At 44.0% G+C, this 14,050-nt stretch overlaps 1 protein-coding gene across 1 annotated transcript in view; it reads right to left on the bottom strand.

Moving 5' to 3' along the window:
• The window catches only part of LCP1 (lymphocyte cytosolic protein 1), an 85,203-nt gene that overhangs the window by 14,694 nt on the left and 56,459 nt on the right, over positions 1-14,050 (bottom strand). Inside the window, exons 10-13 of the mRNA XM_004714093.2 lie at positions 12,833-13,028; positions 5,794-5,872; positions 4,709-4,823; positions 1,632-1,765 (exon numbers count right to left, since the gene is read on the bottom strand). Of these exons, the coding sequence (XP_004714150.1) occupies positions 1,632-1,765; positions 4,709-4,823; positions 5,794-5,872; positions 12,833-13,028 (524 nt within the window). The remainder of the gene's footprint in view (positions 1-1,631; positions 1,766-4,708; positions 4,824-5,793; positions 5,873-12,832; positions 13,029-14,050) is intronic.

The following is a 14,050-nucleotide window of genomic DNA, read 5'->3' as shown; positions in this document are numbered from 1 at the left end:
ATGTACATATGTGCTTGACACAATGGATGGATGGATGGATTGTGATAAGAATTGTATGAGCCCCCAATAAAATGATTTTTAAAGAAGATAAGCAACTGCTATTGATACCAAGGGATGGAAAAAGAGATGCTATACTAACATAAATTAAAAAGAAGCTATTATCATAACACTAGACCAAGCACATTTTAGAGAAAAGACAATTATCAAGCAAAAAGAAGGCTGTGCTACAATGAATTCCTTGACCTGGCTCTTCTAGCCATAGTCTTTGTAACTCCCACGAAATCATTTTTTTCCAGATAAGCCTGAGTAAGAGTGGAGATGTTGGCAGGATTATATGATTCATTCAGTTGTGGAATGACTGTTAACAGATTAATTATGTAAAAACTTGGAACTCTAATGTGGGATTGGTCGATCTTGGCATCATGCTGGGTGTGAACCATCTCAGTAACCACGGGGGCGGGGGAGTGGGGTGGGGTGCCAGCCCCACCTGCTACTAGAACTCACTGGTTCAGTAATACTACTTCTGGGGGAGTGGCGGGGAGAGATCTCATTGCTATCAAGAATGAGGAACCAGGAATGGACTCTGAGATCCCTGTTTATTGATCCTCCTTGGTTCCGGGACAGAAAGCTATAACACCAGAGAAGTGACAGTGGAATCAAGGGACAGAGCAGGCCTCCTGGCCCATGGAGCAAGTAAAATTGAGTGTTTGTGGGCAGGAGATTTGCATGTAGAGTCAGGTGAGTTTAGACACTTAATTGGGGTAGTTAGGTTTGCTGACCCATGGAGCTAGAACTGAGTTCTTTAGGGCTGAGACTTAGTAGGGCTCTTTGAGGGCATTTATAGGCAACCCAAAAAGAGCTCTGTAACCCTGCTAGAGCAGGACAGAGCCATGCCACTGAGAGGCCATGCTGCTGGGCACAACTGAAAAAGAGACTGTCCTGCTTAGGAGAACTGTATCCTGAGCATTTCTGATCCTGAATTATAATCTGCTCTTTTTCCTAATTGTGCGTATGGACGGTGAGTCTTGTGTAGCCATTGTAATGAATTATCACCCCCGGATGAGGCTACTGTCTCAGAAGACCTCAGGGGCAGTTCTACTCTATCCAGCAGGGTCACTCTGAGTTGGAATTGACTTGATGGCCCTGAGTTTGGGGTTTGTGTGCTTTTAATGGGGTGGGGGGTGGGGCAACACCTAGTGTCAGAATTAGCAAAAGAAGAAAGAGTGGAGGCATGTCTGACCTTGGCCTCAGGAATTATCCTTGGGCTGGCATTGAGTTTGACTCTCCTTCCCCCTGGTATGTAGTCAGAGGACGTGAGACACCTGCCCCCACACCATTCCCACAAGGGTCATCTCATAAAGATGACGGAATCCTTCATTAAGAGGATGTAGCAATTTAGAATTTCAGTGAACCTACTAGCACAGTTTCAAAATACCTGAAAGAAGAACTGACAGAAATTAAGGGAGAAAAACAAAGGCAAAAAAAAAAAAAATAGGACGATAATACTTCTGTGTTGACTAAATTTTGTTTAAAATGTACCATTACTGGATGAAAGCCCATTTCTGAAGATCTTCTAGCATTTTCCTAGGTAAATAATACATGTCATAACTGAGTCCCATGAATTTCCTTACCTTCTCATGAGCTGCCAAATTAAAGCCAATGTTAGGGTGCGCTTTCCTTCGTTGAGATCTTGCCCAGCAATGCCAACCAGGGAGAACTTGGCTTGATTCTTCCCCAGTTCGACTGCGTAGTTACAATTCTCCAACTGTTAACAAGCACGAAACCAGACAATGTCATACCATCATCGCTATGATGACAAAAGCCACGTAAAATAAGATAACAAAAATAAAGACACAACATGAGTTATGTATGGTCAGACAGCATGATTTCTCCTGGCTCTTTGATTCTAAGTTACATAGTTCCAGGATTTTCTATCTGCCTTAAATAAAATACCTCACTCTACCAAAAACATTCAGACCATTCTCTGTGTGCAAAACCAAAGTGGCTTCAACATTATAACCAATTTTATGGCTGCATCACACTGGGGCCTTGAATGTACCTCATATAAGTGTACCCTAGAGAGTTTTCAAGGCTATGAATTTTGGGAAGCAAATTGCTAGGTTCTTCTTCTAAGGCACTGTTGGATGACTTCAAACATGCCAACACTCGGATCCAGCATTTTACCATTTCTCTACCTCTGATTATAAACATTCTCATAGCTATACCACGCTACATACACAGAGACTCACCCTGTTACCTAGCTGTAGTTCTCCTTGGAAGTCTCAACTCACAGATCACAGTATGGAAAATGTACATTCCCCGTCCGATAGCTGACGCGTGGGGCAGGAATGATACATAAAGAGATCATGAAACATTGCAGAGACAAGTAATGCCAAGCAATGGCTGTGCCAGTTCTACATCTCCTCTGCTAACATGTCCCATGAGTGTCAAGAATGGAAAACTTTCCTCTAGTTCTTTACTGCTTCTTCCCCACCACTATCATGACCCACTTCTACCTTACAAATCTAGCTAGACCAGAGCATGTACATGGGTACAGATAAGAGCTGGAAACCCAGGGAATCCAGGACAGATAAACCCCTCAGGACCAATATTGAGAGTAGCCATACCAGGAGAGGGAGGGGAAGGTGGGGGAGGAAGAAAGGGGAAACCGATCACAATGATCTACATATGACCCCCTCCCAGGGGGATGAACAACAGAAAAGTGGGTGAAGGGAGACATCGGTCAGTGTAAGACATAACAAAATAATAATAATTTATAAATTACCATGGGTTTATGAGGGAGAGAGGGTTGGGGAGGGAAGGGGGAAAATGAGAAGCTAATACCAAGGGCTCAAGTAGAAAGAAAATGTTTTGAAAATGATGGTGGCAACAAATGTACAAATGTGCTTGACACAACCGATGGATGTATGACTTGTGATAAGAGTTGTACGAGCCCCCAATAAAATGATTTTTTTAAAAAAGAGTGGGCAACCTGCTTGCTCTGATTATCTTCTTAAAATGTAAAACAATGTCTATATAGACACTTTAGTGGCATTGCATGAATTACATTCTTTCCTTGTACATCCTCCTCCTACCCTTTTCAAAGCTGGTCCTTCCTCGGGAACATAAACTCACCACACCCGAAGGATCCCCTCTCATGCTTCAAGGGGCTGGTGCCTCTTTTATCCCATATGGGTAATTCTTTAAAGAGCAGAATACTCAGTGCAGATATGTTTTACTAGTTAAGATGACTCCAGGGGTTATTTTTGGTTTAAGGTTTAAAGACTTCTCAGGGCAATAGCTTCAGGGGCTCCCTCCAAGGCTTCACCAAATCTGGAGTTCATGAGCATTTGGAGCTCTGTTCCGAATTTCCCCGCTTCTGATCAGGATTCCCCTATGAGTCTTTGCTAAGAATGTTTAGTAATGGTAGCTGGACACCACTTAATTTTTCTGGTCTTATGACAAAGGAAGCAGTTATGAATAGAGGCAATTAACCAGACATTCACTATCTACCTCCTCTTCCTGAGTCTCCTTCTTCTGCTGTTCCACGAGACTAGAGACCAATTGCTGTACCTTGGATGGCCTCTTTTAAGACCCCAGACACTATACAGTGAACTAGGATGTAGGAGAGAAACATTGTGGCAGTTACGTAATCTCCTGTGAACTTGAGCGAAGGGGTGGAGTCTAGCCTGTCAATCAAGTCGCAGTGTGATGACCTCATTTGGAGGCTCAATGGAGATAAATAGCTCACTGGAGGCCAGGCCAAGTCTCTCTGCCTTCCCCTTCCTGCTGTTGAATCACTCAGAGAGCTGGAGGAGACATGCAGAGACCGGTGCCAGCACTGAGATACTTCCACCTCCACTGGATCCACAAGACCTTCTACCCACTGGCCTGTGATCTTCCTGCATTCAGCATCATTGCATGTGCTGCTTGAGTCTAAAGAGGAATTTGTGGACTAGTAGCAGACATATGGGGTAATATCAGACTTAGGGACTTAATCTGGATTGGGCTGGGATGTCTTCTCAATATACAATTGCTCTTTTATATAACGCTCTTTCTTATACACGAGTGTTTATGAATGTGTTTTTCTAGTCAACCCCAACTAACATCAAACAATAATGAGCACTAAAGCCACTATTAGCCCAATTAATTGAATGTCCCACGATACCATGACTCTACCCCTCTAAACCAAGGACATGAATCCCAGGAGCTATTTGGTTGTATGTAATCAGCCTCAGCAGATCCTATTGTGATTGTTTGCTTTGGGCCACAACGTTTGCCAATTAAACTTTTTACAATTGTACAAGTTAGAGACAGCAATTACAATGATCAGCTGTGCACCTAAATCAGTGTGATTTTTTTTGCTACTCTATCTTTTAAAAAAATCATTGGGGGGTGGCTCTTACAGATATTATAATAATCCATAAATCAATGATATCAAGCGAACCTGTACATATGTTTTAATTATCTTAATTGTAAGTTTTACTTTATAATGTTTTCAGACATTCAACACAGAACGATAACAGATATCAACTGAAACTATGGTCTTACCCTAATGAAACTACCCAGGTTTCTAAATGCTGTGCTCTAACGTGACATCTGAATAAACGTTCTTTCTCTAAGTTGGGTCTCCTGCTAAAGAATTCACCATAATGGCCTTGCAGGCTTATGGCTTCACCAGCCTCTTAGAAGACCAGGTGTTGTTTACCTTTTTCATATTGCCCCCCAGCTTGGGGTACGGTGGTTTGTTCACTTTGTTCCAGTCAACAGGGACTTTGATCTTTTCATAGAGCTGGAAGATGACCAGGGCATCTGATAAGTCACTGAACAAGAACAAACACAAACAATGCTCAGAAATCCACCTTTTATGATCGGTTTGCTTGCAGTGGGCCAGGTACGTCTGTATGCATTAACTCAAGACACATTCACAACACTGCAAAACGGTCATCAGTAATTACATCTTTAGAAAGGAAGAAACTGTGATTCAGGGTTGGGAAACTGAGGCACATGCCAAGGTCTCCCAAGGTGTGACTGCCTCTGCCCCTTCACCAAGACATGCTCCCTCCAGGAAAAGGAATATGGTACCAATAAGTAGCACAACATAAACAAAACAGCTGCTTTTAAGTGAATTAAGATTCCTTGTGACCCGCTAAGTTAGAGTAAAATTGTGCCCCATAAGTTTTCAAAGGCTTATTTTTCAGAAATAGATCACCAGGCGTTTCTTCTGAGGCACCTTTGGGTACACTTGAACAGCCCAACTGGTTAGCGGCCAAGTGTCTAACCTGCTCGCGCCCCCCCCCCCATTCTGTGATATCTATTAGTATAGCATCCTGTGTGGGGAAATTGTTCAAACTCTTCGAAATCGTCTTCACAAGTTCCCATGCTTTCTGGATAAAATAGGATTTTAAGGCATCAAACAATTAGAGACCACGGAAGCTCGAGGCTTAAGATCCAGAGAGACAGACTTGATAGTTGAGTTGAAAGAGGAGCAAGAATACCCGTGAAGCCCAGGGATAAGAAGATACTTAACAGCTGCAAATTTGGCTTTACTGTTCGGATGGCTTAGCTTTTTACATATAGTCAGCTTGTCATTTTATTAAAACATGACTTTATGTTCCACCCACGGTGAGGGTAGTGTATGGAAGTGAGTGTCTCAGGTGAACAGCCAACACCCGTTTTCCCTTCTCCACAAGGTACACCCATTTTTGTGATGAGGATTCCGTATCACAATGGTATTTGGAGTCCTTTGGTCTTGGTGTTTCACATAAAGGACGGCACTCCAGGTATTCTTACCTGTACAAATGGTTGACTCGAGGGTTCACTCCCAAGGAGTTCATCCAGTTCCTGAATGTCCGCTCCTCCCGCGTCTCACCTAAATGAATAAAGACCATGTATCTTTCAGGTCCCTAAACAGGATGCCAATCTCCAGGGGCAAAGTTTAACTACATCCAAAGAAGGTACTGTCGAGTTTGTTCTGACAGTAATCCTATGTGTGACATAAAATTTCCCATCAGTGATTTTTCAAAAGTAGACCACACAAAAGTATATAAAACATATCATCCACAATGATTGGATGGGATTCATTCCAGGGATGCAGAGATGGTTTAACATCTAAAAATCTATCAATATCATACACTACATTGATAAGAAAAAGGAAAAGAACCACATGATAATATCGATGCACACAGGAAAAGTATTTGACAACATCCAACACCATCTCCTAATTAAGACACTCAAGAAATGGAAGGAAAATTCCTCAAGGATATACAAGCTATCTAGGAAAAGCCAACAGCCAACATCACAGTCAATTGAGAAAAAGATGGAAAAAATCCCACTGACAAGAGGGACCAGACAAGGATGCCCCTTGTCCCCTCTTCTATTCAACATTGTACTGGAGGTCCTGGCTAACAACATAAGACAGCAGAAGGACATTAAAGGTTTCCAACTGGGAGAGGAGGAGGTGAAACTATCACTATTTGGAGATGACACTATTCTATACATTGAAAATCGAAGTGGGGTAGAAAAAGGGAACCGATTACAGGGATCTACATATAACCTCCTCCCTGGGGGACGGACAACAGATAAATGGGTGAAGCGAGACGTTGGATAGTGTAAGACATGACAAAATAATCATTTATAAATTATCAAGGGCTCATGAGGGAGAGGGGAGTGGGGAGGGAAGGGGAAATATGAGGAGCTGATGCCAGGGGCTTAAGTGGAGAGCAAATGTTTTGAGAATGATGAGGGCAATGGATGTACAAATGTGCTTTACACAATTGATGTATGTATGGATTGTGATAAGAGTTGTATGAGCCCCCAATAAAATGATTTTTAAAAAAGAAAAGAAAATCGCAAAAGCCCCACAACAGTACTGACAGTGAAAGAGGAATATGGAAGAGTGGCAGGATACAAGATCAGCAAATAGAAGTCTATCGGTTTACTATATACATCGGACAAGACCATGGGAGAGGAGATCAAGAAGTCAGTGCCCTTCACAATAGTCGAGAACAAATTGAAATATCTAGGGATATATTGAACCAAAAACCCAAAAGATTTATACAAGGAAAACTACAGGACCCTACTACAGGAAACCAAAAGTGACCTCAACATATGGAAGAATATTATGCTCCCGGATTGGAAGACTAAATATAGTAAAGATATCAATCTTACCCAAGCCACTATATAACTTTAATGCTATCCTGATTCAAATAATAACAACCTTCTTCAAAGAATTGGAAAAGCTGACCACCAATTTCATATGGAGAGGGAAGAAGCCCAGAATAGCAGAGAACTCCTCAAGAAGAAGGACACAGTCAGAAGGCTCACTTTACCTGACTTTCACACCTACGACACAGCCACAGTGGAACTGGAATAATGACAGATACGCAGACCAACGGGACAGAACAGAAAGCCCAGAAAGAAAACCATCAGCATACTGATTTTCAACAGGGCGCCAAAAGCATCAAGTGGGAGGCGGCTGCCCTTTTTAACAACTGGCCATGGAAACAGTGGATATCCACCTGTAGAAAAATGAAACAAGATGCTTACTTCACCCCATGCACAAGAACAAACTCAAGGTGGATCACAGACCTAGAAGTAAATCCCAAGCTATCAGGACCATCAACAAAGGAATCCGGACAAACCTAAGAGCCTTGGCTCAGGGAGTATATACATAGGCTAACTGCAATAGGGAAGGGTATACAGCTGAACCTGAAATCGACAAGTGGGATGTCCTAAGGATAAAAAGACTTTACCAAAAGAATAACAAGAGAACCCATGGACTGGGAGAGGATTTTTAGCAGTGACACAACAACAAAGGGCTTATTACTAAAATCTATAATAATCTGTTAGCCTGCAAAAAGAGGAAAGCAGTTAACCCCCTGAGGAAGTGGGCAAAAGACCTGTTTCACGAGGGAGGCAACCCAAATGGCCAATAAACATATGAGAAAATGCTCCTGATCCACAGCCATCAGAGAAATGAAAATTAAAACAACCATGAGATACCATCTAACACCCTTGAGGACATCCCAAATCAGAAAATCAGAGAGCAACAAATGTTGGAGGGGATGTGGCGAGATAGGAACTCTCCTCCACTGCTGGTGGTTGTGTAGATGTGTACAGCTTCTGTGGAAAGTGATCTGGTGATATTTAAACCAAATGGAAATTGAGTTACCCTATGACCCAGCTATCCCTCTACTGGGCATATACCCAGAAGAGGTAAGAAATAAACCACGACCAGTAGTCTGTGCTCCAGTGTTTATTGCAGAGCAATTCACAATCGCAAAAAATTGGAAACAACCTAAATTTTCATCGGTAGATGAGTGGATCAGTAAACTCTGGCACATACACACAATGGAGTGACTATGCATCATTAAAAAGCACTGATGATCACATGCAGCACATCATCTCATGGGAAGACTTGGAGGAAATTATGCTAAGCGAAGTTAGCCAATCACAAAAGGACAAGTACAACATGAGCCCCCTGAGGCAAGTATAATCAGCACAGTAGGTATAGAAGAAAAGCCACTGATCTCACATTACATGGGTTGAGGTACAGGCAGTCAGGTGGAAGTCCGACCAAACCCAAGGAGGTACATGCTGTTCCAACACAAAGAGAGGGGAAGAGGGGGGGAGAAAAGGGTGGGGGTTAGGGGCACTAACCCACCTGGGAGGAGAGTATGTAAAAAAAAGTTAGACCATATGGTATTTATTTGGGGTCCCTTGGGGTGAACTGAAGCCACAACCTTTCAGTTACTAGCTAAATGCTTAACTTACCAGGACTGCTCAAGTTCAACTGAAAATCAAAACACTCACCCACCCACTACCAACTCACCCAATTCCAACTCACAGTGACCCTACACAGGGTTTCCAAGGCTGTATGAGAACAGACGCCTCATCTTTCTTTCTCTGGGTTTCTGGTGGGTTTGAACCACCAACATTTGGGCTATCGGCCCAATGTTTAAAAATTCAACTGAAGCGGTCATCAAAAAGTGAGAATAGAATTTTTTTTAAGTTAGACAAAATGAAGCCTGGTGGCACAATGGCTAAGCAGTTGGCTAATGCAAAGTTTGGCAGTTGGAACCTGTTGCTCACCCACTGGGAGAAAAGATCAGCTGATCTGCTGAAATTTCCCCAAAACAACGTGCTGCCATTGAGTCAATGCTGACTCCACGTGGTTTTCCAAGACTGTAACCAGGTACAGGAAGAGAAAGGCCAGTCTTTCTCCCAAAGAGCTGATGGTGGTTTTGAACTGCCAACCATGTGGATCACAGCCCAGCATGTAAGCACTATGGCACCAGGACTCCTTTGCTTAAGTTTATGGTATTGGGAATCCTATGAGACAGTTCTACTTTGTCCTATGGGGTTACTCTCGGTCGGAGTTGACCTAACAGCCCAGAACAATAACAAAATAATGAACCTCGATGAGAGCTGCTAGTCTATGCACACCTCTTCTTTTTCCAGGTCAACAAGTGTTTCTATGATGATTATGAGTATTATATAATAGGCTCCTGTGTGGGGAAATTGTCCAAAATTGTCTTCACAAGCTTATATGCTTTCTGGTTAAAAAGGATTCAAGGCACCAAACTATTAGAGATCATGCCAACTAGAGGCCCCTGATTCAAATAGATCCATTTGATCCTTGAGTTGAAGCAGGAGAAAGAATAGCTGTGAAACCAGTTCCCATGTGGTCAACCGGACTCCTGGGGACCCCTAGGTGCCAGAGTGTAATTGTGCTCCATGGGATTTTCAGGGCTGATTGTTCATGGAGAAGTTGATCTCCAGGCATTTCTTCCATCACACCTCTGGTGGACCTCAACCTCCAACCTTGCAGCCATTGTGGGGAGTCGTAGAGTCAATTCTGATTCCTAGCAATCCCATGTGACAGAGTTGAACCGCCCCATGAGGTTTCCTAGGCTTTAATACTTAGGGGAGCAAATTACCAGATCTTCCTTCCACAGAGCAGCTAGGTGGGTTCTAACCTCTTGCCGATCATTTAGCAGCTGAGTGCTTAACGGTTGTGTCCCCAGGGGGAAGGGCAGTGTGGGTTCAATTGGGAACGAGTAGGATTTGCTCTTTACCTTAAAGAGCTAGTGAAATCTGGACCATAAAGAGGAACCATCCAGTCATGGTGGAGTGGTGGGCTCCATATTGAGCTGCCAACCACAAGGTCAGTGGTTCAAACCCATCACCCGCGTTGAGGGAGAAAGTTGAGGCTATCTACTTCCAAAAGATTTACAGCTTCAGAAATCTCAAGGAAAGTATTATTATATTTTATAAAGTTGTTACGAGTCAGAATCAACTTGGTGACAGTGAGAAAGAGGAATGAAGAGATAATTTAGGGGTATGGCAAGGGGTGGAGGTAGGACACTGTGTAAATGTGACCACAAAGGGAACAGTAGGACCGGTCTTTCTTAAGGAAGTCGGGAATTGATGTGCCAGGGCCCTCTGCTGTCCAGTACACAGAGACAAGGCTGTCCAGAGCCTGAACCCAGCACGCAGGCTCTGTGAATGCCAGGAAGCAGATTTTGTTCTTCATATATTAGACAATGTCATTCAGTGTAGGTTCTTGCAAGTATTTTAGTACAGTTGTGAGTTGGGCAGAGGTATGACCAAAGCCACTGTGACATGCCTAAAGCCATCTGCAGAATGCTTAGAAGGCGGCCTGAATAGAAATTAAACAAGCAGAGGGGAATGCCTTTGGCACTGGTGCTGTGGCCCATTCACATGGCTGATGAGTGAGGAGCAGCCCCTGAGACCCAATGGGAATAATTGGTGTGTGAGGTCAGGAGAGTCCAGAAGAGAAGAAAGGAGAAAACAACACTGTCAAAGACACGGTGAAGAAGAATGCCCATTATCTGCTGATTTACGAGGTAGGAGGGTGGAGTGGAAATCACATGGAACCCATGATCTACATAACTAAAGGAAAAATGGTCAGGTTGATGGGAAAGGAGAATTTCTGGCGAGCTGCAGAGATAGGGGTGGATGAAGGATGAAGGGGAAGGCAATAAAAACGAGTTGATTACAACTCATTACGGCACCATATGTATCAGAGTAGAGCTCCACAGGGGTTCAAATGGCTGATTTTCCATTTGGTTGCCAGGCATTTCTTCTGAGGCATCATCATACATGTGTGATGAGACTCTTCCTTTAGAACTCTTACATGTTACCCTACCCATTGCCATTGGGTCAGTTCTGATGCGTAGGGACTCTAGAGAGGATTTCTGAGGATATATATATATCCTCAGATATATAAATAAATAAATATATATATATAAATATATATATATATATATATATTATTTTTTTTTGCAAAAATGGACGGGCCTATTCTCCTTCCTTGGATTGGCTGATGGGTTTGAACTGCTAACCTTGCAATTAGCGGCCCAATTCTCCTTCTCACATCTAAGCTTAATTCTTTTTATTTTTTTAAACATCTCATGGTGATTTGGAAGAAAGATGAGGCTTTCTGCCTCCATAGAAAAGCCGGAGGGGCAGTTCCGCCCTGTCCTCTAGTTCCACCGAGTCAGATTAATTCAATGGTAGTGAGGAGGACTACGGTCAAGGGAGCCCCACCAGTCTCTCCCAGACCAGTAAGTCTCATCTTTTTCATGATTTTGAATTTTGGTCTAGATTTGTCTCTGCACACACAGGACCTTTTGGGGCCATCCCGATCAGGGTGGTCACTTGTGGGAGCTGGGCGCCATCTGGAGGCAGCTCTGGGTGGACTTCAGCACAGAGAGTGGATTAGCCATGTGTGCCATGACGTGAGTCGGCAACCACTCAGTGGCAGTCAGTGAGGGAGACCACCGTGTAAAAGAGCAGTTGCTAAGCTGTCATTTTTATAGAAGCAGAACGCCAGGTTTCACTCCCTCCGAGCCATTGGGTGGGTTTAAACTGCCAACCTTCTGGTTAACATCCTAGAGCTCATTCCCGGTTGTACCACTAATTCTGTTTTGCATACGTTGAATTTCAAATGACAGTAAAGATTCCAAGTGGGGTAGCTGGGAGTGGGTGATTGAAGGGCTGGAGAGGTCCCTGTGTGATTCACCAAAAACACAGATCCCTGGCTTGGATTTCTCCAAGGATACAAGGCTACCCCTGTTGGAACGTGGATTGGTACTCCATAATCAGCTGGACTAAAGCATTACTGGACAAGGACAAACCAGGACTTTAGATCTGTTTGTACAGAATTTGTGTATTATTTTCCTATCTCAACATTGGGACTAGCTTTAATGGAGGGAAGAAAGAAAAGAAGAAAAGTAAACATTTCTGGCACATGTACCTGTTAGAAACGCCTAAACTGTAAGCTTTCTTGGGACCTTCCCAAAAAACCCTCTTGTAAGGAATGCTGCCTTGAAATACCATCCTGTCCCCCCCAAATCTAAACACAGCAAACCAAAGGAAACCAAAAACACCCCAGGAAACATTTGCTAGTGTAAGTCAAACAATCATTTTCAGATAATAAGTAGCTGCAATTGCTTGCCTCCAGGAATCAACACTCAATCTATTAAGTACATAAATTAGGTTATGGAGACTAAAGATTTGCTTCACCCAATCATTAAATACATTGTCTCCCTTAAAACATTTAATCCTGATAATGGATGATGCCTATGTATAATGGATGCCATATAATGGCATTTAATTATTCCTGCTCGGCTGTCATGGGCTTGATTAATCTGTGTGTTCACCTTGTAGTATACCAGAGAATTTACGACTGGCTTCCAAACCTTGCCCGATATGGGAGGGCTTTGCATTTGCTTTGCAGTGATTTTGAACTGCCGTTAAATTAGAATTGGGAGGCCTTGTTCTACCATCTTCAACGACCAGTTACCTTCGAGAGCCCCCCAGTCGATGTCTTGGTTCTCCGGCTTGTGCAGGGCAGGGTATCTGTTGAAGAGGTTGGCGATGAAGGCCAAGTTCAGCTTGGGGTTTCCTCGGACCACATCGATGGCTGTGACAAATTGGCGACAGCCCAGCTTCTCTGCTTGGAGCAGCATGCACTCTGCTCTCTGGATGTCGTCCTTCTCCTGCAGCGGGTCAAGGTCAACAAGTATGCCGTGAAAAGACAGCAGGCATCTTACTAGGCCTCATCGAGTTTCTCTAAGGCGGCAGTTCTCAACCTGTGGGTCGCGACCCCTTGTGTGTGTGTGTGTGTGTGGGGGGGGGGGTCTAACGACCCTTTCACAGGGATCGCCTGATTCATAACAGTAGCAAAATTACAGTGATGAAGTAGCAACGAAAATGGTTTTATGGTTGGGGGGTCACCACCACATGAGGAACTGTATGAAAGGGTCGTGGCATGAGGAAGGTTGAGAACCACTGCTCTACGGGGAGCCCCTAATATTGTCGGCTGCCGTAGAGCTGGAGTAGACTCATGACAATACTGTTCACAACGGGCCAAAACCCTGCCTGGGCCTGGGTCTGGGCCTGGGCCAGCCCCCGCATCAGGTGTGGGTCAGGCAATGTTTCACTGGCTAGTTTCCAGAAGTGCATGTCCTGACTTTCTTCCACATGCGTGACAGGATGGATGGAAGCGCGGCAGAAATCCGTTCCCCATCCTCGCAACCTTTAACCCTCCACTGACAGACGTGTGGGTGCACGGTGGTGTCCTCTTAGCTGTAAATCTTTGATTTACTTCACTCTTGCTCTGGGGCCAGGAGCTAATCATTAGCTCCTCTGGTCTTTCCTTTAATCAACTCTAAAACAGAGTGAATAATACCTCCTTAGTTCTCGGGTGCAAGCCCCAATCCCAACGACTACGTGGATACCTGCCCCTCTCCCCAGAAGAATTTAATTCAAAGGATGACATTGAATCTGCAGCTCCAGGAGAGGGACTTATCTGATCGGAGCACACAGGAGCAGATGAAGGGGGAAGAGGAGAGAGTGGAGCACATCCTGGCCCACCAGGCCTTGAGGACAATGTTCCCAATTAGAACAGCCAGTCCACAGAGAGGACCACATGGCCGGCCCCACTATGAGACATGACGTCCCTCACTGACCCATAGCCTTACAGGGGGCAACACTGGAGACACAGTGTGGGAATTGCACC

This window comes from Echinops telfairi, unplaced genomic scaffold (assembly GCF_000313985.2).
Source record: "Echinops telfairi isolate 266 unplaced genomic scaffold, ASM31398v2 ScPeMD7_24;HRSCAF=84, whole genome shotgun sequence".
NCBI lineage: Eukaryota > Metazoa > Chordata > Mammalia > Afrosoricida > Tenrecidae > Echinops > Echinops telfairi.
This window is presented reverse-complemented; position numbering and strand designations above follow the sequence as displayed.